A 27,270-nucleotide genomic window follows, 5' to 3' on the forward strand; every position below is an offset into this window, starting at 1 on the left:
TGATAGGGATCTACTTTAGATAAATATACTAGATGACATATTACTAAAGCAATACCTCAATTATTTGAGGTTAAGTTGCTGGTTCAACTTTTATACACTGTTCTGTTAGGATCGTATCCCAATTAGATGCCTCAAAAATAGTGCAATCATTCTAAACATTTCTGAGCTTAATGCTTCAAATCCCCTCAGATGTCTAGAGACTTGTCTGATGAACAGTAATCTCTGGTAAAGACCCCAAAGGGTCTAGTTCCTCTAATAGTTCCTGGCAAATTAAATTTGGCCTGGAATAGAACTCCTTTTTCTCCCTCCTCTTCCTCCTCTTTTCTTCCCCTGAACATTGTTGACTATTAATGCTATTCATTATTTTTGATCTTTGTTTTCAATCACCAATGATTCTCCTGGGAAACTATGGCACTGTGGTTTTTCTTTGCCTTCCAAATTGCTGTTAGGTTCTGTGTGAATGTCTTTGAACATCACTACTGTATACATGACTACATTTTTCCAGATACAAATTTTTATTTGTAGTTTTCAAATGAAACAGCTTCTTCTCTTCCAGGATTACATTTACAGTATTTAATGCTGGCATTATTGTCCAGATCACAGCATTTCCCAAGAGAGAAAGATAGTAAAATTTTGTCAACATGACCATCATATTTTTATTACTGGATTCTGCTTCTTTTGCTGCTCATAGTCCATGGCTGCTTATAATCAGTTATATCATAGTGTAGCCAATCATATATACAATGGGCAGCCTTTGCATACAACTCCATGGCCATGCCTGTTGCAGAAGTTTGGCCCCATGAGATTACTGTAATAAAAAAAATTGTAGTGATCTGTAGAAGTTGGAACAAATAATGAAGTTAATTTTGCTTCCTCTCCAGGTGTGATGCGTACTTTTCTTTGTTTTACTGTTTTATCATGCATTGTATTGGTAACTATGGACTGCCTTTTTGTCTTACTGTTCTCATTTTTTAGTTTTTTTGTAGGATATGTTAAATGGTTGATTACTGACTATGAATAAAGAATTGATTCATTCGTGCATTGGCTGAAATTACATGAGGAAAATGGTTAAAGGAAAGCAGTTAAAGGGAAATGATTCAACTGAATAATGGAAATGCTTATAAAACATAGAATCATAAGCTTGGACGGCACCTCAGAGATCTTCATTGGCAGCCTGAATGTAAGTTAATGAAAAAGTTGTTAAAATCTTCTCCTTCCCCCATCCCAGCACTGAGGCAAAGGAGGAAGAAAGAAAAAAAATCCACTCATTATGAGTTACGTCTTTGTCTGTGTGAAATCTAAAATGGTAATATTATGAAAAAGAACTGACAATATTGTCTAATTTAAAAAAATGTAGCATAATCAGAGAAAGATAAAAGGATTCAGAAAATTCAGTATTAAATAGTATCGGGAAGCAATTATTTGTTTATATGTTTTATATTATAGCTTCTCTGATAGAAGACTGAAAGTTTGTGTACAATGCAGAAGAATTTCTCCTTTATACCAGAAAGATGAGTCTATGATAGCAATGCATCTTCAGAAGGGTTTATCTTGATAAACTTACCAATTGGACAGAGTCATAATAGGAAATTCTACTTAGGACTTTTTGAAGGGCTTTCACACATAAGGGAGCATATATTTCTTCCTTGAGGTTTGGTAATGTGGGAATATAGATTGATCAGGTTGTGACATACCTTACTCAGTACCTGGTTAGGGGAGTCCCTTCTACTACAAAAGCAATGAAATGTAAATCTCGGTCAACTTGAGAATACCTTGACTCTGAAAGGTTTTCAGCTTATTTTCAGGACTTGTGACATGGAGTCTCAGCATTTTGCTAAATTTGTAGAAGATATCATTAACAGTTGGCGGAGAACAGCAAATCCATGGCCACCTTATAGATCATCTGACTACTCAGATAAGTTGCAAGAGGTAATGGAGGTAATGGAGACTTCAGCATACTAGAGACAACTTATTCCTCTAGTGATCATCATAGATTTACAATATTTTGCTTGGAATATTGGAGGGCCATTATAGAAAAAATAACATTTTCTTCACATATGGAGTAAGAACCATCCAGTAGGCCTCCACAGTCTTATAAATTTAGATTCATATCCAAGCAGATATATCCATTCTTCCCTATGAAGTATTTATCACTTTCTTTGCTGCTATGTTCAGTCAGTTTTTCTCCACTTTGATTACAGAATCTATAAAGTCATTCATGGAAAACTCTGAAACAGGATCTTCTCCGGATTGTTTCAGGCAATTCTCATTGGGACAACTGGCAATATTTCTAACCATCTTGTGGGTTAGAGCCATGTCCATCTTACCTATTTCAACTGGCATCTCCAGTCTTGAAGATAGTTGGTAAACATCCTCGTTGAGATTTGAATAATGTTAATAAATGGTCCCTGCTCAAGAAATAGGGTCTCTTTAGTCTACTATTCCTTGCATTAGCAGCTAGTCTCTAATCTTTTAATTTTAAAGAAGTTAACTGATAAGGTATTTGGATAGTTTTAGAATAATGTCTCTAGTTCATTTTTTTTGTTTTTGTTTTTAAATCTAAAGCAATATGGCTTAGATTTGGATATGGTATGGTGGTCTCTCACATCTATTTGTGTTGAATTTCTGACAGTGATGGACAAAGGCCAGTTGGTTATCCTGCTTTTGTCGGATCCATAAGATGATGTTTTATATTCTTGACCATAGCTTGCGGGTGAAGAGAATAAAACCATGGTTTTGCTTGGTCTCAGTCCTATTCAGAAGATTGTATTCAGTAACGATGGGCACATTTTCATCAATATCTGCCTCTGTAGTGTTTCACAAGGTTCATATTCTCATCTTTTATATTTAACAAATACATGCAATCATCAGGAGAGTTTATTGAATCATATAAGCTACAATGTCACATGTATGATGATAATAGACAATTCTGTATTTCAGCAGATTCAAATCTGTATGGGGAATATATTCATGTAGTCTTATTTCTTCCTGATATGTGCACATGATATAAGCAAAGAGAAGCATCAGGAGGATACTGATGTATCATTTTCAGAAACTCATGGCATCTGAAGTAAAAGGTCTTTCTGATATTGAAATTTGTTTTACACTACTATAAATAAGCATATACAATCCCCTGCCTAATTAAAAAAAGAAAATTAAAGCCATATCATAGAATGTATAATATAATCTTTATTTTTTTTCTCTAGCTTTTGGAAAGTTACATAACAACCGTGCTTTAATTAAGACACTATTTGTAGACATTTAAAATGCATTTTAATTTATAAATATTGTACATTTGGTCCATAGAACATTGCCATTTTTTTTAAATTATACTGTACTCTATCTCTTTTAAAACAGGTTCTATATATATTTTAGAATGTGTATATATTACATATATTTTTTTATATAGAGATAAATTTGCTTGATGTTTAGAGAATAATTTATTATTGCAAAACCATATATGATCATATATTCTTTCTTTTTAAAAGGGTAAATACTACAAAAAGTTACAGCTATTCACAGTTTACACACAGTAGTTCTACCACACTATTTTTGTGCTATATATGATACGTTTGTGCAGAATTTTGCTAAAGCAAATCTGTCAAACATCTGTTATAAGTGTTATACAATCAAACATTGAATACTTCATTTTTCTTGGAACAACATGGGACCTGATTACATAAACAATAAAGAGAAAGTTTGAATTTGTAATGCATGTGAAACATGTAAAATATGACATTTTATTTTTCTTCTAAACCCTGAAAATCTACAATATTTGGATCTGAGACTTCACTTATAGACATTTAGTTTCTTATAGATTTCTTGATAATTTACATTTGATCTACTGTATGAAACAATTTAGAACCTACTAAACAATACTTTTTATAAGCTTTTATTATTAGATTGAAATGTGTGTGCATGTATATATATATTTATATATATTTATATATGTATGTATATTTGCTACAATAATGTGCTTGACATTCTGAGAATAATACCTTATTGCAAGAACATATGTTTGTCACCTTCAGACAAAAAAACAACAAAAAAACAACATTCACAGTTAACATGTTGTTCACACAGTAGGTCTACATAAAATGTATGCTATCTAACACTGTATGTTGCACAAGATTTTGCTGAAAAGTATGTTTCATTGCACAATTCTATCCGTCATTTAAAACCATTTTTGTATGATCCCCACTGTCTATTCCATAGCTGCCAAACAAGAATTATTATTGAGGTCTCTCAGAGCTTTGCAGTTTTCTACATTGGAAGAAATATTTTAAACTCCTGTGGAAAATGCATGCTAGAGCCCATTAAAAAAAAAAATCATTGTCTCCATCATTACCATGAAAATTACATATATAAAATATATTTTTAAAAAAACTAAAATTCTTTTTTTCAGAGTGCTTTACAATTTTCTTCCCAGCAAAAACTTCATTATTGATACATCTCCAACAAACCAACTAAAGACGTGCTAAGTTTAAAGCCCTAAATTGTATTCTATGGGATTTTGATATATAAGCTATTGGTTTGGTTCTTTTCGGTATATATGTTGCACTTATCAGTGGTATAACTATATAACATAAAATGAAGTAAAACCTGGCTTAAATGATAGATAATGTATGCAGTTTATATAAGACCAACCTTTGAGAGGGACTCATCACAGTTTGAAACAGGTAGTCATATTGCCACTTTTTTGTTTTATTAAAAAAATCCAGTACTTTGAAAGATGCTTATACTGAAAATATTCTGATAGTTATATTACTACAAAATAATGTAATATATTAAATGCCAGAGACCCAAAAAATATTACTAGTAGTGGAAGTATTGCCTATGGCAGTTGTATAAGAATGATTAATACATAACTCCATGTAAGGAGAAAATTAGAAAAACCAACCCAATAATGAAGTTGGTTAATACTTCTAGGGCAGTATTTTCACTGGAAATTTCTTTCATAAAAACACTTTGCTGGTGAATATAAAACAGCTTTCCAATTTAACTGTTCTCAGAAATAACAGCTTGGGAATCAAATAGTAAGAAATTTATTAATAAAAGCTAGCACAAAAGTTCAAATTGTTGCACTAAAATGTAAAGATTAAAAATGGTCTACCTGTATGTGCTTTTAATAAATTCCAGATACTTCACACTTACTGAGAGAGAATAAAAATGTTAACAGTCTATGGATTGCCAGAAACACAAAACATTGTTAACAACTAAGCCCACAAAATGGTTTGATCATACCACATTGCTTCCTATATAGTGGTGATGGTCTTTTGTGCCACTAGAGGTAGGTTATTTTATTCTCAGACATAAATTTGTGGTAATATTCAACCATGGTTTTTTGTGTGTTTGTGTGTGTGTGTGTGCTTATGTATTTGCCCCCAGAGGAAGTTTTGAATCATTTCAAAGACTGATTTTATATATATGCTTCTTTGTTTGCAGAATTACTCTGTTGGGCTTGTTCTGGTCCATTCTCAGGATGAGTAATGTCTTCACTTGGTTGAATCATTACTTGGATACGCTAACATAGACAGGGAAAGAGAAATACAATAACATCATTATTTATTACTTGAATTTGAATATTTAAATTTCTTTTATACAATTTTGCTTCCTTCTTCAGGCAGATGGATAAACCAAAGAAATACTTTACCAGCAATTTGCTGTAGATGACTCTGGAGTTTCTTTGAGGGAGGGAGCCGTAAAGCAGCAAGTGTTCCCAGACTAGCAACTGATCAATTACTCAAGTCTTTACAAAATTAAATATGATCAGAATAATTGTTGCATTCATGTGCTAATATTTAGAGCGGTATTTAGAGGTGAATTTTGGTTTTGCCTATTTATTTTCATTTTCACATATATTTGACTTTATAGCTCTGACAAAACCCCCATAAAATTTGAACAAATGGCTCTAGATGTTGCAACTCTATTGCTAACTGTTAAAATCAGCATGGTAGGGCCAGGGAATGATCAATGTCTCTTTACACCGAAAGTTATGGTAATGTGTTTTTTCTTCAGGAAGTGCAACCTGGTCTCTAAATTTTTGGAAAAAATATTTTTTCCAAAATTTGGGAAATATGGTTTTCCAAAATATGTAAATATAGTTTTCTTGGACAAGGGTTTTCTTAGACAAAACATTTCAAGCATGCTTGTAAGGCAACTTTCCATAGCTATTTCTATTGGGCTCCATATGTATATGCAGCATGGAAACAGTTTTGATTGAACTGCTTGATAATATTCATATGAGAGAAATGCCAAGTGCCATAATGTTGACTTCTGGACTTCTTAGAATCTTGGACATCTCATCATTTGCTGGAACAATTCAATGAGATGGAAATTTGAGGAATTGGATTACGGTGACTCTATTCCTATCTAAAGCATTGCCATCAGAGTGTGGCAGTACGAAAGTTTTTAAAGTGGCACATTCTTTTTCCCCTGCTTATAAATATCATGGGAGATGATCATCTAGAGATCTGAAACAATCAATTTCCGTAGCATATTTTAATTTATCTTTCCTATCTATATGAACTAGTAAAGGCTGTATAAATGTTTGACAGTCGCCATGAGGTTTTGATGGGTTAGGATAAAGAATGTAAAGAAGTAAGAATCTTAAGAAATGAGGAAATGGTGTCATAATCTGCTGGAAGGTATCCCAACAAATGAAGAAGGAAATGAAGCAAGACTAAATTAAATGAGCATTCAACTGCAGTCTATTTATGTGGATAAAATGGGAATACAGTTTTAGTTGAACATATTGCAAAATAACTTGTAAATCAATTTCAACATGATCGTATTCAGAAGTTGATTACTAAAGAAAGGAACTGGATGAACTTCTATAGTCATTCTATATTGTGATATACTTTGAGCTCAGTTATGACTTTTTTCTGTTTATAGAGAATATATATCTGAATGTAATTTTATACAAAATATGTATTTGACTGTTATTTCATAGAAAATATATTTATCACTACTATTATTTTACTAGTCAAGAAGATTAGCTTAAGAGAAAAAGCTAACCAAAATGCATTGTCAGAGATATATTATATTTTCATATTGTAATTCAAAAGCTAATAAAAGTTGGTGGCTGCTAAATCTAGAATCTTGAGGTATTGTATGAAAGACAGCTTACCTGTTTTAAGGAACCTTTTAAAGTAAGGAACATATATGCCATGTAGCCTGGAATCAGCACCATAGAAGAGAGAGCCATAAACCAGCCAACACCTTGACCCCATTTGGGGAAAACATAATTCCCCAAAGTGAGAGGAGTCATTTGCACAGCACTGAAGATAAACACACCCTGCAAAATGTTTCAAAAGATTAATTAGAATGCAAACTGTATTTAGAATTTAGAGATACACTGGTTCATATAGTATCATGTTTTGTTTGAAACAGCTGAATGGTGAGAATTGGACATATTCACAACAATTACCGTATTTTTCGGACTATAAGACGCACTGGAGTATAAGATGCACCTTAGTTTTTGGGGAGGAAAATAAGAAAAAAGCTGATTGGCAGGTGGATCGGCCTCCCGGAATACCCCCAATCAGCTGTTCCCAGAGGTGAATTTTAGCAACAGGTTTGTTGGTTGTGAGTCATGCGCCTTGCTTTTTTTTCAGCCTCTGAAACCTCCCTTTAAGAGGCTTTTTTCAGCCTCTGAAACTTCTGTTTCAGAGGCTCAGCGGGGTGACATTCGGTGTATAAGACGCACCCAAATTTTCACTCTCTTTTAGAGGGGAAAAAGGTGCGACTTATGCTACGAAAAATAAAGTATTCCTGTTATTCTAAACACCCAATCAATTGATGGAATCAAGGGAAAGAAAAAAGAAAAAGAAAAAAGGAAGAATTTACCAATGTGATAGCAGAAAAAAAACAGGAACAGAAAAATTAGGTTTGCAGACCCTAAATTCCAATGCTTCTAATATTTCTCTTAAACACAGCAATGAACTATTCACATTATTCATCATACACCATGGAATTTCTGATTTTTCTGGGATCAAACCTCTGCAGTGCAGAATCAACAAATTATAACTTTAAAATGGGAGCAGAAAGCCAGAGCATAGCATCTCAGAGAATTGTGCTCGAATTTTTCAAACATTGTTTCTTTGCATATGATCGTCATCTTTTAACATCTGTTCACAAAATGAAGAATATGAGGATACCTTCTTTCTCTGTATCTATTTTTGGTTCCTTCAACAAATTTACCAATGTTTCTAGTAATTTCTAGTAAATTAAGTAATATGTTATTATCTAAGCCACGGGTGTCAAACTTGATCATGTCATGTGATGACACATTTTTTGCCTTTGAAGAGGCAGGGTGGTTGTGGCCTGCACGTGATGCAGTTTGACACCCCTGATCTAAACTAAAAAAAAGGAGTTTTTTTGACTCTAGTGAAGTTCCAAGGGTTTTAGGAAGATAGACTGTTTTTCTTTTAATTCATTTAAAATCTTAATTCAGTTAAAATCCTGCTATGGTGTTGAATATTGGAGTCTATGAGAAGAAACAATGGCCATAGGTAACTTTCCCCTCTTTGCATAATTAGGGGATGAGATGAACTCTTCCTCTACATTTATGGTATATATCTAAAGGATGATGAATGAATCCTCATCCGTTTAAGAGGAGAATATCAAGGTGTCATCTTTTTTCTGTTGAATACATAATTATTTCCCAAGAGCTGTAAACATTCATCAATCAATCATGAAGTATGATGTATTGTTTTAGGAAGGAGATGGTCTTAAATCCTCTTTCAGTTAATTTATTTTGAATATGAATGCTCCGTAAGTAACAGTTCAAAAAATTACAGAAAGACGTTTATCTAAAACTATACTTTTACATAGTGGTAAAGTTAGCATTCATAAGATAAAACCATAGTTTTATTTCTTACTGCCACAATGATTGGAGTAAAGAAAGACCAACAAAGCTTCCACCAGATGCAGGGCTTGTATCCAACCATCTCTTGGATATTGTCATAAAAGCGGTTTACACCTAAATAAATAAAATAAATATTAGTTGTCTTCAATAATGAATGTATTTGATAAGAGGTGTGTGTATCTGCTTGACTCAATACATTATGGAATCTTTATAACAACTCTTATAGTAACAGTGGTTCCCATGTAATCCATACAGTAAGCTGAATATTTACTCAGGAGATATCTGTGCACCTTTCAGCAAGATCTTGCTGAAAAGAACAGGATTGAAGGGAGGATTGATTTTTAACACTAGTGAAATGGAAGCCATGTGTGTCTTGTAAAGAGGCACGAAGTGAAGAGTAGAAGTCCAAATAACATCTAATATATAACTAATTTTTCTTACAGCAGATAATAGTATGAGCAACAATTTGTGTCTGGTGTTCTAGAAACAGAGCTCCTCAGGGGCAGTAGCATTAGGAACTGTTATCTAGGTTAAAGTATTTCTGTAAATACAATGTTATTTGGAGAGAATATAAGCAAGATAAGCAAGAGAGCCTTGATAGTACAGTGGTTACGCACCCTGTTATTAACACAGCTGCCTGCAATTTACTGCTGGTTCAAATCTCTCCAAGGCTCAAGGTTGACTCAGCCTTCCATCCTTTCTAAGGTAGGTGAAATGAGGATCCAGTTTGTGGGGGCAATAAGCTGACTTTGTATAAATATACAAAAGTATGAAGGCTATTGCTTAATGCATTGTAAGCCGCCCTGAGTCTCCGGAGAAGGGCGGCATATAAATCAAATTAAAAAAAAAAAAAAAGATCAAATGCATCTTTTTCTTCTCTAAGATACATTTATATTACAAAAAAAAGAAAACATCAACAAATGCAATGTTAAAATTTATGAAATTTGGTTAATTAGTCCTTAGGGAAATGCCCTGAAAATAGTGTTTTGGGAAAAAAACAATAACTTTGCACTTAGTGAATTTTCTGCATCTGACAGACCATAAAAACTATCTGGCATTTGGGTTATAGCCCTTTGACAAAATTAAACTGCAGCAATTGGATCTGAATGATTGAAATGGTGTCCTCCTAACCAGTAGTGGGATTCAAATCCTGTAGCTACCTGTTTGCTTGTGGGCGCTTACATGCACACGTGCGATGCTTCTGCACATGTGCAGAGACATTTGGGCAGGTGGGCGGAGCCTCCCACCGCCACTACCGGTTCGCCCGATCTGGGGCAAACCGGTAGCAACTCACCACTGCTTCTAACCATCTGCAGGAATTGGGGATTTAGCACAATTTGTTGCAATGGTTCCACTCCTTCCTCAGTAGGTGATCATTGGGAAAGAGAGATCACTCCAATATTTACTCCTTTGCAGGCTGCTGTGGGGTTTGTTTTCTCCCCTCTCCTATTTACATAAAATTACTGGGAGAAATCATCTGGCAATTTGGAATTCAGTATTATCCATATGCTGATGGCACCCAGCTTTCATGTCATTACCTCTGGCCAGCCTTTCCTAGCAACTGCAGGTCGTGAGAGTCTGAATGGAATGGGAAAGAACAGACTTAAATTGAACCCTAGTAAGATGTGATGGCTGCTTGTCCATCAGAATAGTGGTGTCTCGTACATCTTGTTTGATGTATGAGGTATTATCCTGAGAAATGCCCTACGCATATTTCTATGCATTGGGCAGGAAATAGCAATGATGTGTTTGAGGATGAACAGAATTAAAATCAACAATTGCAATAAACCAAAACTGAACTGACTTAAGGGCAGACAATTTTTTCTCTCAAAATTTAGGCTGGTTTATATAAGATTGTTTGAGGGATAAAATGACTGAAAAACTCTTATGAACTGCCTTGAACTCTAATCAAATGAAACACCAAAAACATACCGTAACACCAGGATATGGAGATACACTCAAAGAACACAAGAAATAAAAGACTCATTCCACTTGCTGAGTAATAGTCAAAAAGTTTGAACACATAAAGCCCACCCTGCAATGGGAAAGAGATTATCAGGTTATAAACTGTTTTCTAAGATGTCTACTTCTGATTACCCTTACTTTTCATTGAGGTTCTGTTTATGTTATTTTGTAATACGAGCTACAATAATTCATTTATTATTCATAGAAAGCTCTTACAAGTATACCTACAGTATTTGTTTGATTCCCCAACTATATAACTTTATTATCTGCTGCTTAATGTTCTGTAAGTATACTCTCCTCCCTACCCAATTCTTGATTCTGGCTTTTAATATAAGCAAATAGACAGAACTGTCTTTGAAAATAAGGTAAATGTGATTTTACTTGTGCATTCTATATTTTATAAGAAGTATTTACTTTGGATTATGTAACATACATAAGACAAGATATTGATATTTTATGCTATTCTCAAACTAAACAATGGCAGAATTTGCAGTATTCATAATAACAAGGTCTTTATATGATTCTTCTAGCTGAGATTATTGGCTAATAATGGAATGATTACATTTTTGCTGCAGTCCTGTTCCTAGGAATAAGTCCTACTGTGGTTAATAGGATTTCCTTTAAGAAACATTTATAGTTTGAATAAAACATGTTTCAATGTACTGTAATCAACCACACTGTGCTAATCTCAAATTCTTTAGATAATATTAAAAGCTGAATCTCTCCTATTAGTAAACTCTGGGCTAGCCAAAGGTCCATATTGCCAGAGGATCTCTGTATTGTGAGGAAACAGCTTTGCAGGCTTTAAACAGAGGTATACTGTTTTCTACAGTATACCTCTGAGAAGCTAGAATCGGAAAGTTTTGCTGATTTCACCCGTTTCTCAACTACTCTTCTGTTTGGCCCTGATTTCTGTTGTAAAAATTGCATCTAAAAGCATAGATAAAACTCATAACTCTTCACTCAATGGAGAAAATGCAAATATATCAAATTTGTGACAGATAATTCCCAAAATATGACTTGCCTGAGTAATATTAGACAGTCCTATTAGGTATGACACAACGCACACAAGAGCAATGAAAATTTCTCTTCGATTGCGTAACAGTTTTGGAAATTCATCCACTAGTGCTGTTATGAATCCTTCAACTGTACAGAACTAAAATGGGAATAGAAGTTACACACAAATCAAACAAAAATTTAAGTATACAAACATTCACCTTATTTTTTTCCCCATTTGGGATGACATTAGGAAAGCTTTTCAGTGGTGTAGCCTCTTAGATTTTGTAGTGTTTCAGCTGATCAATTAACCTGTTTCTCCTAAAATGAATGTTTGACTATTTCATAATTAGTGTAAGAATGTTTTCAAACCACTTAGAAGCTTATTTATGGAGTAACTTTTATACATATGTTAACATGTAACTGGTAGAAAAAATAAGGATATAATTCTGATCTGGGATATGAGATATACTTTATTATTATTGGAAATGTCTCTTGGCAGTGTAGTAATTTTTATTCTGCTTAGTTTTTATTGATTTTTAATAAAATTTTTATTTTAATATTGATAAAAGAGGATCTCTATGGACAATTCTGGTTAGCAAGAAGTGAAATTTCTAGAAGTGGGAACAGATAACAATATTTACTTGCATCTATTTAAACTTTGATTAAACACTCATGGTACTTCTCAGCCAGGTGCCACTGTGCTTGGAAGTTTTTCTGTTTACTGAATATTCACATGGACAATCCTGCTTTGTAGTTTTTCAATGTTTTGGAAATTTCTAATCCTTTGTACTGGCGCAATTGAATTTAGAGCATTCAGAAGAGAAAGCCCAATTACTGCCTTAGGGAAAAATAGCTGAAAATTATAAATACTAGGGACAAGGTGTTGAGAAGGTGGGTTAACAGATAATATTGTTGGTGAATACAATCTTAATCCTCTGATCAGTTTCACTGTCTAAATAGAAAACTGCCACGCTTAATTTTGTGCTTATATAAGCAGTTTTTATGAGACAACCTAATTTGAATACTTCCTGGCAGTTTAACAATTGTATGTGCACAAGCAGTATATAAGAGAAGACCAAGAATAAGCAAGCATGGCAACCTACAATGTAATTTCTCCTTTTCTAGCTGAACATACTTTTCATTTACATTTTCACTGACTTTCAAGAAAGCCAACAGCTGAACCACTATCGTTACTGAGACCTTAAAGATGCTATTTATTTATTTAAAGCATTTACATAACCATCTAATTCAACCAACTATTCTATTATTCAACTATTCTATCATTCATGAAACATCAGCAAGAAAACTGCTGTGCAAGAAGTGATTCTGGAAAGAAGATGGTCTTCTTTAGGTTGTAGTGGTAGGGATTGTTTACAATCCTGTGTGCTTTGTAAATAGACATTAGTCTTTTTGGATCTGTTGAATTTTTGCTTGTAAAATTGTATAGTGAGAGAAGCTATTTAGAAAAATGGCAATTCTGTCAATAAAACCGTAACTTTTAAATCCATAGTAGCATATGAGGCTCAGCGGTGTTAACAGGTATGCATAGGATATTAACTACTTAATTCAATGTATTTAGGTATTCAATGTATTCAGGTATTCACATCATATTTACCTATGCATTTGCTTTCTCTTCTGTTCCACTTCATACAAGACAAAAATGATGATTTATAAGACATCAGTATTTGTTGCATCTTCTGTTTACCACCACAGGATTTTTTATACAAGCTATTTCTATATATATATTGTGTTAGGAGTTTATCTACATGAATTTCTTACTTGTGTATTTCTTATATTTATGAACCTTCAATAACTATGCCATCTCATGGTAAAAGCATAAATTCCATAGAGAAACAATTATAATCAATAGTTCTTTGGAGTGAGGTAACAAGAATACTCTTAATCAAATGAAGCCATTGATTAGCCAGATTTTTTTCATATTTGCACGCCCACTGAATTATTTAAGAAAGTATTTGGATCAAATTTTATTTATTATGTAATGTCTGTGTATGTTTTGAATTTGCCATTTTAAACCAGAGGAAGATAATATTTTTGTAGTGGGACTATTTTTTTCCTTAATGTTTAACACAGGGATCCCCAACCCCCAGGCCGTGGAGTCACTTGTGCAAATGGAGCTGCGCGTGCAAATGTACACACTTCCCGCTCACATGCAACCATCCAGTCTCTTTTCCCCCTTTCCTTCTGCCGGTACACCAAACTGGAAAGGTTGGGGACTGCCAGTTTAGCAGATGAAAACTGATAGGTATGGAGCCATGACATAGTAACATTCCCACAAGAGATTCTACAGTTACCCCATTTTGGAATTTTTTGAGAAAGGTTCCATATTAGCCTGTCTTGTAGGAATTTAGAGAGAAAGATTTAATTTCTCTGTAATTAATTCTCTGGGCAAGTATCTCAATTTAAAGATACAATACAAGAAAGTTCTCTGAAGGTTCTCTCTTTTCTCAGAATTTTCTAATATAGAGGCAGAAGCTGTTCTTTTGTGATGGTAGGTCGGACTGTATGTGTTGATTATTTGGGAAATTGCCTCTTAAACTTCTCATCAATATGAACACCTGCATTCATTCTCAGCCTGTAGCCTCTATGCCAAAGGTGGTCCTACTTGAAATGTCACATAAATTGCCCAGAAATAATTACATGAGACGGAGTATATACAATGGGCCCATGAATAATAATAATGAAGAAGGTCTGTATTACCTGACTGTCAATTCCAAGCATAAGCAACATAGAAAAGAACAGTATTGCCCACAATGGAGAGATGGGAAGTTGTGTTACTGCTTCTGGATAAGCTAAAAATGCAAGTCCTGGACCTAGTAATGGAGGGAGAAATACATTGTCTCTGAAGTTCTCTTTTGCAATACAAACTTATTGACCTTATTATTCTTTTTAGTATATTTCAAAATATAATGATAAATTTACTGATTAGAACTGAAATAAGTTACTAATGACATGCAAATTAAAATGTAAAACAAAAGCAGAATACAATTAATGTTATAGAGCTCATTTTTAAACGTTTCAAAGGTTGACATAGTAACAACAACACAGTAAATGTCTATGGAAATTCTCAATCATCTAGGTCATGGTTGTCCCAAAGGTGCTTTTTCCAAAAGGAACTGAAGAAGCTTCTTGGATAAGAAGCGAAATGTTTTCAAAGACAAAACAAAGGAAGTCTAGTTACCTTTTGGATAACTCTGTTAATAGCATTTACAATATTCTATTTTTTTTAAAAAAAATATTCTATTGAATATTTTGAAGTTGTTTCATATCAACCCACAAAATTACTTTATAGCAAGTCAAAACCTTCACCAATCTATTTCAGTACTGTCAAATTTGAAGAGCAGCCATTCCTCAAGGAATCGAAAGTCTACAATCAATTATCACTGGAATTGCCAAGCCATACAGTTATTGCTTTTGCTAAGATTGACGCACCCTCATTCATTATCATCAGAGTTGCTTTGGATAGTGAGATGGGCAGCATATAAATTTAATAAATAAAAATAAATTATAATTTTACATTATGTGCACCAAATCATTGGTTTTATAATCAGTGTTAGTTTTAGGTTATCCAAAACAGTTATTAATTAAAAATACTCTGCAGTTTAATCTATTGCATTTAGTCCATCCATTTCTAAACTATTGTTTGACTACATTAATCCATATTCCATCTAGGATTTTTTTTTTAATTTGATTTATATGCCGCCCTTCTCCGGGGACTCAGGGCAGCTTACTATGTGTTAAGCAATAGCCTTCATACTTTTGTATATTTATACAAAGTCAGCTTATTGCCCCCACAAACTGGGTCCTCAATTTACCTACCTTAGAAAGAATGGAAGGCTGAGTCAACCTTGAGCCTGGTGAGATTTGAATTTGCAGTAATTGCAGGCAGTTGATGTTAATAACAGTGCTTTAGTCTGCTGCGCCACCAGGGCTCTTGTTTTTTTGTGTGAGCTTTTACAAATATAAATTTTATATGTATCTGCAAGTACTTTTGTCACTTAAATATATATTTAATACAAAATTTATGATTCTGTTTTAGTTGGCAAGATGCCACCTAATACTGTATTTCCATTACATAATATTTATGAATATTACAGTAGCTACAATATCATAATTAAGCAAAATAAAGTTCATTATAGGTCACCAAAGAGTTTTACCATTCAATAGATAACATGTTAAATATTAATGCTGTAGTTCAGTGTATCATCACCACATTGGCTTCTAGTTTTCCACTTTACGAAGTTACTCTCTATTAGAAAACTAAAGTCTATAATTATATTAAATAATTAGTGTTCTTCCCACTACAGCCCATGAACTGTTGTACATTTTCATGATTTCAGGGGCCTGGGTAAGAGAGCTGCATATTAAAAGCAGTTAAGACTTTGGAAAACCTTTTCAAGACCTACATTTGCCCCCAGAACTGTAACTGGTGTAATTTGCCCCCAGAACTGTAACTGGTGTAATTTCCAAGAGTAACTGTGCTATTTGGTGCATGACTTTGCATCACTTATTAATTTGATTTATTTTAGTTTTATCTCTCCCAATAATTCACATAATTTGGCAAAAAGATACTCCATATTTTTATTTTATTTTTTACAAAAAGTTAATAAGGCATATGAAAGAAAAGAAATGAGGTGTGAGGGAAGTTAAGGAGGGAGACCAGTAGTTTAAGCCAACTGGTAAGTCATTATGTAACTTTACAGTTTATGATAAATGACTGATTTTCTTTTCCACATATTGCTGTTGAATAACAGTGGACACCAGGCTAACAGACGAAGTTAGAGCTGGAGCAAGTTGTATGGAAAATTATTGGAGTTAAAGTTCCAATATCTCCAAGTTGCCAATGTTGAGAAACACTGGATTAGTGTATGCTGCCTTAGAGTTGTCAAGTCTTAGGTTAAAAGTTGGTAGAAGCTGACTGTTTTGGCCAGTGGAAGTAAACAAGTTCCTTCTAGCTCCTTTACCTGTGGTCCATATAAGGGGCAATGTTATATCCACCATCCTATTTTATTTTTGTATTACGTTTGTATGCTGCCCAACTCTCAACACTATTCTCATTGAGATGTACTATTTTCTAGTTGGTCCTTGAATCCCTACTGAATGATTGATTGGCATTTTGCTTTCAGGCCTCTGAAGTTTAATGGCCAGAGTGCCACATGTCAGTATGAAGTGTGTATTTTGCTAAGCATGCAACCAGTATTGATGTTTCACTTATGAAGATAAAAGTGGCCCTAGTTGCCAATAAAAAATAAATACATGAAGTTGCTCATAATCTGAGTCTTCATTCTTATAACTCCATTCAACTATCAGACAGTATTTCTGTTGTACAGAATAGCAAAACAGTTCCTATAGAAGGAAGTATTCAAAGAAAAGATTCTGATCTAAGGGATATTTTGAAGTAAATTTGGGATGCACTACTATCCAATCTAGTAGAGTTTTAAGATTAGGTTCCTGCCTGTCCATTTTGTTGTTTCCACATTTAAACAGTCAGTTAGTTTAATGTTACCTGGTTAGACAAACACATGCTGAACAGTAGACCCTTGGGAGAACTTAGCAAACTTTATAAATCTTCAGTTGTACTAACTTTTTTTAGCACTAAAACAATAACACAGAGTAAGGAATAACATACCTGATTTTGCAACTTCTTCAATAGGCCGTTTGGTTACATAAGCCATAAATCCAACAATGGAGAAAATAACAAAACCAGCGAACATGCTTGTGCAAGAGTTTATGCAGCATACTATGATGGAATCCCTGGGAGAAAAGACAGAGAGGGATAGTATCACTTCAAAAACTAGATATTTTATTCATAATTCCTACTGGCAGGGAATCATCATCCAGTGGTGGATGATGATTTTTCTAATAGGAGTGTGCAAGTTGCAGGGACCTTACATTGATGAAATGTTTGCCAGGTGAAGATGTATCACAATGATTTGATGTGATAAAAAGCTTCACTGACTTGAATTAGTCCAATTTGTTGAAGAACTGGAGTGGTGAATTTCCCTCAGCTGGTCCCTTTAAAAATCTGCATAACCCTACAATGTATGCCTGTTTGAACTACATTGAAATCGTTTCCACTGGAAAAAAACTCTATGAATTGAATCAATTTCCTATAACTTTAATATCTATGATACAAGGCTAGTCCAGTATGGTAACTGTTTTACCTGTAAATATTGTTGTTGAATGTGTTGTAACTTCCAAGAGCAATCAGCGAGCCAAGACCCAAACCATAGGAAAAAAAGATTTGTGTGGCAGCATCTAGCCAGACCTAATGAAGAATTATAAAGCCATTCCAATAAGATTAGGATAGATAGCTTATATTGTAATTCAAAATTACAATTACAAAAATTAGAAAGAATGTTGATAATGAATATAGTGGGAGGAATAACCATGGGATTGTCAGTAATAAGAATTATGACAAAATTATTTGTGGGACCGCTTACCTCAGAGTCTGAAAGTTTCTCAAATTTAGGAGTTACATAAAATAAAATGCCATCTTTTGCTCCAGGTAATGTTACTCCACGGAAGAACAAGATAAGTAACATGACATATGGATACGTGGCAGAGAAATATACCACCTAATGTAAAGAATAAGAAGATAATTTGAAAGTAATTGTTATGCTAAGCTCTCTCTCAATTAATTTAAAATTGGATTTAAGAAATACAATACATAATGTTCCTAGTTTGCTGACTTGAAACATGTGAAAGATACAATACTATTTTAAGTATCTACAATTAATAGTATCACCTTGCACAATGCAATGTATACAGTGATAAACCCAACTTATATTAAATAATTATGTTTATAGGTGAAAAATAAATAGAAAAAAATACTACAGCATTTAAAATACCATGTAAATCTCTTGAGGGGATGTCCCTTCAAAAGAACCTGTATCTCTATTTTTCACAATGATTCAGTCTGCAATGCATGCTTTTATATTCCCTTACCTTTCCAGTCCAGCCTACTCCTTTCCAGATACAGAAATATACTAAAACCCAGGCAATTGCCAGAGTAATTGCTAATGGCCATCGAATCTGCCCTGGTTTTTCCAGTCCATCTGTCATTTGATGCATATTCCGTCTAAAAACAGAAAACAAATATAGAAAAAATTATATTCTATTTGGTTTTGAGAAAGTGACAATGGACATTCATAGAAAGTAAAAAGGTGTAGACTTCTTGACTTACTCCCAAAATTCCACAACAGCACTTGTCAAGTTGGTGTTATTTACTATGCTGTAGTTGGAGAAACACTGGTTTGTGTTCCAGGGATTATCACAGTGACTCCATGGAAGAGTCTGATTTAAAAAACAGAAAGAATTGGAACAGAAGAATAAAAACAGTGTTTGATAGAGCAATATAACTTAGATTTATCTGCTTTTCTATAATAGTGACCAAGATGAAATGATGAATTACTACAGTAATACATTCTGCATTTATGTCACCAGTATTAGGTCAAGCCAGAGATGAGACACCAGGGTCCAGTCAAGTTAAACCTTTATTAGTTTACATCTATTGGACAAAATCTTGCCAAATTAAAGTTACAAATTTCTAAGCCACTAGATATATCCTGAGAGATTCTAGAGTGTGGCTATCCTGAATCTCTTCGCTCTTCTCCTCTCCAGCTCATAACTGTGTGGTCTCGATCCAGATCTCCTTCTGGGAATTTTCTGAGTTGGCCAAATCCACCCCCTTTGCTGCTGCAAATGCACTTTCCACCACATTTGCTATGAACTAGACCTTTTTCTTTCCAAAGCTCATGATTATATTGTAGTTTTTCTTTTACATTTAAATTCTAATTAGACATGCACCTTTCTGAACATATATAAATAGTGAGTAATAAAGAATATGAACAATGCATGCAATTTGGGGATTTATTTATAATAATCTAATTTACAATACATAATTGTGCTGTCTCCCCATTTCCTATTGCATGTCACATATATTAATTTGAAAGATTGGGGCTACCTAAGAGCATCCATCCATCCATTCTTCATTCACCGCCAAACAGAGTCCAACTATACAGTTGCCTCTTGCAATATTTCATAATTTAAAGGTTTTCCTTTATTTGGAACTTTAGTCCCTCCATTATTTTAAAACATAATAATTTCTGGACATGTGCCAAAATGAAAGTTTGGGACTTTCCTCAGAGTTTGTAAGTGTGCAGATATCAAATAGATTTTATTTTATTCCTTATTCTGTGTTTTGTGGACCCTCAATCAATTAGAATTTTCAATGGTCAAGAAAATATTTATAATTATAAACATCTATAATTTTGTGGGGTTCTTGGTGCTCTCTGAGCTTGGTGGTTTTCTTGCAGATAATTCATAACCAAATTAAGTAACATCATCAGTGTTAGAAGGGAGTAGGTTTGTTTTTATTCTTATATATTAGCTGCTTGCCCTGTTACTGTTCATGGGAATGTTCTTAGAATCTAAGTGGTTCCTTGATTCAGGTATTGTTTTCTTCTTGATTGTTGGTCTAGTGCTAATCTTGGTGTTAATCTCTGCTCGTATGGGTGTTGATGTGTGGTGAAGAAGCGCTTGTTCTTTTTGTTCTTTTTTGACTGTTTCGAATGCTATATCTCTATGTCTCTATGTCTGCAAGAATATAAAGCTCAAAGAGCACCAAGGACCCCACAGTTCAACCCTAAACTACAAATATTCTATCAGTATTTATATTTTTTTACAATTTATTTGTGGTTTTTATATTGTTTTTAAATATTGTTACCCACCTAGATATGGATGGCCATACAAATTGAATGGATGGATAACTAAGTAGCATAGATCCTATTTATCCTAAGTGTTTGGTACATCCTATGTTTTGTGTGTACAAATACAGTTTTGCAATAAATTCACTGAAGAGAGAACATGGAAAGGTCCTATTATTCTAATCATTTCTAAAACATATATATTTCAAACTATTTTGCTACAACTTAGCTACGATTATGCCACCAAAATATATTTAAATTGATCTTACTCTTCTTTGTAAAGAGGAAAATATCTTTCAGTTCTGTATGGGCCCAAAACTGATGACTTAATGAAATTTTAGCTCAGCAAATGACTCACTAGGTGTCCTTGGGCAATGAATTACCCCTCACTTTCCCAGCAGGAAAGATTAGCATGAGCAAAAGGGTAAAAGTTGGATGCCAGTTTTTATTTGGTTGCTCATAAGAACTTTCTCAGCAAGCAGCCAAAAGCAAATTTCAGTGTCACTGGGACACTACATAAATGAATGAATAAATACAATATCATGACTTTCAGACTAAGAGCAGATGAGAATGTGGTAGTACATTGCACAAAAGTATGTGTATGTGTGTATATGTGTGTGTGTGCGCGCCTCTCTCTGTGTTAGAAATATAAACTGGTATCCCGCTTGCATACCATAGATAGTTGATAGACTAAGAAGTTTATTTTCTACTTAGCCATCCCATCTTAAATGCTGTTCTAATATTGTCTAATCCTGTGAGTATTTTGATAGAGTAATATTATTTGATTAGCTTCTATCTTGCTGATAGCTTTATTATGGCTTCTCTCTCTTCTTTTTTGTAGATATACATATCATTGCTACGACAAATAAAATGATCTGGGCTCATTCATGGCAATTAACAATATTTGATTAAATCTAGCTTAAAGCAATGAAATAGACAAGTTTAAAATGGATAGAAATATAATTCTTGGATCTAAGTCTGTAACTTAACATACCTTAAGGCAGTATGAATCAAACCAAGCTGTTTTTAAACAGCTATTTTTAAAATAAAAGAAGAAGGGTCACTTACTGTAGTAAAAGAGTTATATAAGTAATATATGGCCCAGGAAATAATCACAATGTAGTAAATGTTAAGCCAGAAGGACAGAACAGCAGCAGCTAATCCCACACCTGTAGGAGAAATTGGCACATCACTGTTTTGTTTATTTATTTATTCATTATTAACAGTGGAGCTTAAGGCTATAAAAAAACTTTTATAAGACTCTGCTTCAAATAAAATAAAATACTTTCTTCTTTTACATTTATATTTAAATCAAGATTGAATATTATAGCCATTCTTAACAGAGGAAGATCTAGACTATCATTCCAAACCATCTTCAGATTAAACTCCACCTTTTGTTTGAGTCCAAAATAGATAGATAAATTAACTGAGAGTATATGTACTGAAGAGAATAAGAGGGAATGAATATTTATTAAATGACACTCAGTAATCACATGAAAGTGGATAGAAATCTGGCTGGAGGTTTAAAAAAAGAGAAGACAGAATATTATGAACTACCAGAAATGAAAGGAAATAATTTGCTGTTCTGAAAGAATGATTAGAGATTCTTGGGCAGAGACTACATTAAAGTCCTCTTTGTTCTGATTGATTATGTACTATCAAGTTGATTTTCTCCAGAAGGTATGCGCCCAGAATAATACTTTGAGTCCTCTAATGGTTTACCCATCACTGCTGCAACTGAGTCCGTCCATCTTATTCTTGGTTGTCTTCTTCTCTTTCCTCCCATCTTCCCCAGAATTAAAGTAATCTCCAGGTCTTTTCATAATGCAGTGGTTGTCAACCTGTGGTCTGCGGACAATGTAATCATAGGGGGTCCACGAAGGCTTGATGCAGTCTAGTGCTTTAAATCTTGTGTTAAGTCTTGGTGGTCCATGGCTATGGTCCATGGCCACAAAAGATATTGAAAGGGGGTCTGTGGTGAAGAAAAGGTTGAGAACCACTGTCATAATGCATCTGAAATATGATAATTTCAGCTTTGTTCTTTGTGCTTCAAGTAAGAACTCTTGACCCCATTTGTTTTCTGGGTTATCCATGGTATACTCAGGTTTCTTCTCCAATATAAAGATTCAAAAACATCAATGCTCTTTCTGTCTTGCTTCTTCAAATCCAATTTTCACTTCTATGGAGTGTCAAGGGAAAATTAATGCCTGCATAATATTAGATGTCGATATAGATACATCCCAACAGCTGAATATTTTTACCAAGGCTTTCGTGGTGTCAATTTCAACCAAGTGCTAATTTCTGCTGGTTCTTTTCTGTTGATAGTCAATCCTAAAATGCAGACATTATCCACCACTTCATTAACTTTTGTGCTGTAAATCGCACAGAGTTGTTAGATATAATAGGGGTGGAAATACAGTTAGTTAACTAACTAACTAACTAACTAACTAACTAACTAACTAACTAACTAACTTCATTGTTAATTCTAAGGCTGACTATTGTATCTGTTGCCATTAGCTCTGTCTTGTTCATATTTAATCTTAATCTGACTTTTTTCACAGTGACTCTTGCATGAACAAGCCAAATAACATATAACAGGTGAAAAAAAGCAAAGTAACCCTCTAGTATAGATAGATAGTTTAGATCAGGGGTATCAAACTCGTGTCATCATGGTGGCATCACGTGATGTATCGGGACTTTTCCCCAGTTCACTAAACCGGGCATGGGCGTGGCTTGCAGGTGATACACCCAGCCTGCAGGCCGCAAGTTTGACGGCCCTGGTCTAGATAGTCCTCAACTATTATCTCAGTCATTCTGTGAAGTAGTCATTAAGTAAGATGTCCAAGGCACTATTTGCTTAATTACCATAATTCCCACACTTCTTGTTACAGTCATTAGTCAATCTCTTGGGTCATTAAGCAGAGTGAAAGAGCTGCCTTCCAGGAGCTGAAATTCACATGGAGCTGAAATCCTCCTGGCAGCCAGCCATTTTCTCTCAAATACTATAATGGAGAGGAAATCCTTAACCAGCCTGCAGCAATGGAGCTGAAAACTTGTAACACTATTCTGAAATCTTGAAATACCAAAACACTTCCCCTGAAGGAATTTAACTGAAAAATTCAGTTCCATTCCTGCAGCCTATTAAAACATATAAAGAATATATGTTTTTTCCTTCCAATGACAGCTGGTATTCCCTACATTTGCAAGACCATTTCAGAATTAATAGGAAATATAAAATTATACCTTTGAACATTGGCGCAAGCTTCCAGACTCCAAGACCTCCAATGGATGTGAACTGACCAAGTGAGCATTCCAAAAGAAACAGGGGAACTCCCGCAAAAATTAAAGTAAGGAAATAAGGAATCAGGAATGCCCCTGAAATGATACAAAAATGGCTCTTAAGAATGAAAAATACTAGGCAGAAAAATTAGGAAAAGAACATTAACATTAAATGCAGATAAAAACATTGTTTAAACAATTTGGATTGCTCCCCTTTCCCGTTTAGATATGGAATGTGAAAACACATTCCTTTTATTTTTATTTTGTGCACCTTGCAACCAAAATAAGCCTTTTCTAGATCCATTGAGTTTTGTGTGTGTGAGGCACTGCTTGGGAATATATACTTTAGCTTTAGAAATGATAACATGATTGTGGTAGACTTCCCCCTCCTCTACATATAGAACACTTCCCCCTACATATATTTTTCTTATGTGTAATGGAGAAACCTTGTATCTGAATTCCCTTCCAGTTTTTATTCAATGCAGAACAATGGAGCAAAGTTTAATACAAGAGTAGCGAGCAGTCACAAGGACACTGCTTTTCTCATATTGAGGATGAGCTTTGAGCAGCCACCCAATTTAATCCTGGCCCCTCAAGCCACACAATTTCTAATTTTCAGAAATCAGTTCTGCCAGGCTAGTTTTGCTTTCTGGTAAAAGACTATAGCAGATGCTTCCAGAATAAACAAGACACAAATTAGCTGCTGTTCATGATAATTATATATCATTATATGAAACAAACACAGTAGTCCTCATGATATGGAAGACAAAGAGTAAAAAAAAAAAGCCACTATTATATAGCTACTGTAATTTTGATTGCTGGTGGTATTGTTTCTATTCCCCTCTGAAAGATGTAAACATAGATAATAATTCAAATACATTGTTGTTTGTAATGTAAATTTGTTCCAAGGTGCAGATCGTTTTCCCACTATCATGTTCACTTAGGATTCATAAGTATTTACAGAATAAAAACTAATATAACAAACTAATAAAGGCAATATATCATTACATGTATTACTATGTTAGAGACATCCTCAACTATCAAAAGCTCCTTTAGATAGAACTGTTTTCAAGGCTGTTCTAAACACCGAGAGAAAAGAGTATGCCATGAAATTAAGGCTACTATTAAAATGCACTGGTTTCTACCCTTCCAAGTCTTCTCTATGGCAGGGACTCTTTCAGCATCACTGTACAAGAGTTGGAACCAGACAGCTGATGCAATACCTGATTGTCATGCCATCTAGGACCTATCCAACTCTGAATGGTACCTGGAAGTCAATTGGTAACCATTGCAAAGGTCACAATACCAGTGTTATATGCCTGTATTAGCTCTGCCCCACCAGTATTTTATATCAACTGTAGCCCCAAGAGAGGACACTGCAATAATTGATAAAAGAGGTGACAAAGACATGTGTTTTCAAAAGGCTTGTTCTTCAGGAAGGGCCACAAGTTCTGCACATGCCAATCTTACCAAATATTTTTGCAAATAGGAGAAATGAAATGATCACCTGTTAGGAACAAGATAATGAGGGGTGGAACAACTGCAGTAGCATTTCAAGTGTAAAATTTATTTGGCTGGTTTTGCTAAAAATCCTGTCATACATTTTGATACTTATGTTAAGATATGTTATATTAATCATGTGTCCCTTGTCTATATTCATCAAAGAAGGCTTCGAATTCTAATCAAATATAGTCAGCACAAGTAAGTTAAATATGTACCTCCTCCATTTTTCCCACAAAGGTATGGGAACCGCCACACATTCCCCAAACCAATTGCATAGCCAACACAAGACATAAGAAAATCAAATTTTCCCTTCCAGACATCTCTGTCTGGAATATCTCCTTTTTTCTTCTGCACCTTCACTACTAGAGTCTTAGGCTTATCATTAGTAATTGAGGCATCAATGAGTTCTGTGGAGATTTGCCCATCAGCTACTTTTGTTCCATTTGTGGCCATGTCTCTTGGTTTAGACGGAGAGGCCCTTGCAGATGGACGAGAAACGTCAGCACCAGTCCACGTGGACAGCAGTTTTGCGGTTCTTGGTGACCAAACTAAGGATTGATGGAGTTGTTAAATACCGATACAAGCGATCCTTGGTTGCGTTGAACTCAGAATAGATGTCCAGTCATACGTGTCTGCATTAATCTGTAAAACAAATTATAATATATATTTTACTTGCACGTCTATATAAATTGCTAAGAAGCTGTAGAACAACATAGAGGTCGCAATATGCTGTGGCTGTTACTAAAACATATGCTTAGCCCAGGAAAATGTGAGACACTCAGGAACACCATGCCTTAACTCTCTTTGATAATAAGAAGGAAGGAAGAAAAAATGTTGACAGGTTTTCAAATTTCTGTTTTCATAGACTATATCAATAGTGTCCCAGTATTTTTTGAGTGTCCATTTTTTGATCTAGCCTACTTCAAAGGTCTGACAGAAATAACTAAATTCAAGTAATTGTGCATTTATTCAAAAATGACATGCAATTGTGTCTCATCTGAAAGATATTTTTTTTAGACTGAAGAATTTACCTATTAAATGTCATGAAAATGTAACAATTTACAATAATATTAACTGGGAAAATCAACAGTGTTCAATAGACAATAAGCACAAAATACGTAATAACTGATAATTAGCACAATAGTGAAATAAATGAATGTATTAAGAAGTTGTATCACCTCAGTATTACTGATAATCAATTATAATAATGCAAATGTATTTGCTTTACAATACCGTCTTGCTTCTATATTGCCAATTGAGACTTTGATAAGCAGTATTATTTCCATCATTCTAAGCTAAATTGTTCCTTACTTTATTTCCGAGGTTGCATCTCAGAGCATATGAATTGTTCTTGCAGAAGTCGCTTCAAATTTGCTGGATAAAGTAAAATGGTGCAAAAACAATTTAGCATGCATGCTTTTTGTCCACAGCTGTATTCAGCTACTGGCATCCAGCCTTTTTTTTTTTTTTTTTTTTTTTTTTGGTATTTCAAATTGCCTTTGTAATGCAAGCCTTGCTGAATATTATTAAGGTTATATTGTATAATAAAAACAATTTTATATGCAGAAATCTAGTGGATTAAGATTTATAAAGGCAAGCCTTCCATTTTATTGTAAAGGTAAAGGTGTCCCCTTTCAGTCATGCCTAAGAGGCAGTGCTCATCTCCATTTCTTAGCGAAGGAAACCAGTGCTGTCTAAAGACATTTCCATGGTCATGTGGCCAGCAAGACTATATGCTGAGGCACATGGAACGCTGCTACCTTCCTATCAAAGTAGTACCTATTTATCTACTTGCATTTGCATGTTTTCAAATTGCTACGTGGGCAAGAGCTGAGGCAAGGATGGGAGCTCACTCTGTCATGCAGCACTTGGATCTCAAACTCAAGTTTCCCAGCTGACCTCAGCATCTTTAACTGCTCAACCATCATG

At 34.3% G+C, this 27,270-nt stretch overlaps 1 protein-coding gene across 1 annotated transcript; it reads right to left on the reverse strand.

Moving 5' to 3' along the window:
• Positions 1 to 5,305: 5,305 nt before the first annotated feature.
• SLC6A1 (solute carrier family 6 member 1) lies at positions 5,306 to 25,849 on the reverse strand. The gene is made up of 14 exons (XM_070937008.1): positions 25,557 to 25,849; positions 23,803 to 23,934; positions 21,628 to 21,728; positions 19,038 to 19,147; positions 18,800 to 18,932; positions 18,295 to 18,429; positions 18,016 to 18,119; positions 17,481 to 17,605; positions 14,552 to 14,664; positions 11,859 to 11,990; positions 10,802 to 10,904; positions 8,883 to 8,983; positions 7,130 to 7,297; positions 5,306 to 5,524 (listed from the first exon to the last, which is right to left on the reverse strand). Exons 1-14 carry the CDS (start codon positions 25,792 to 25,794, stop codon positions 5,420 to 5,422), a joined length of 1,800 nt encoding a protein of 599 aa, XP_070793109.1. The 5' UTR covers positions 25,795 to 25,849; the 3' UTR covers positions 5,306 to 5,419.
• Between the last annotated feature and the right edge of the window lie 1,421 nt (positions 25,850 to 27,270).

Source organism: Pituophis catenifer, unplaced genomic scaffold (assembly GCF_029215685.1).
Source record: "Pituophis catenifer annectens isolate HBS135680 unplaced genomic scaffold, rPitCat1.0.hap2 SCAF_2, whole genome shotgun sequence".
Classification (NCBI taxonomy): Eukaryota; Metazoa; Chordata; class Lepidosauria; order Squamata; family Colubridae; genus Pituophis; species Pituophis catenifer.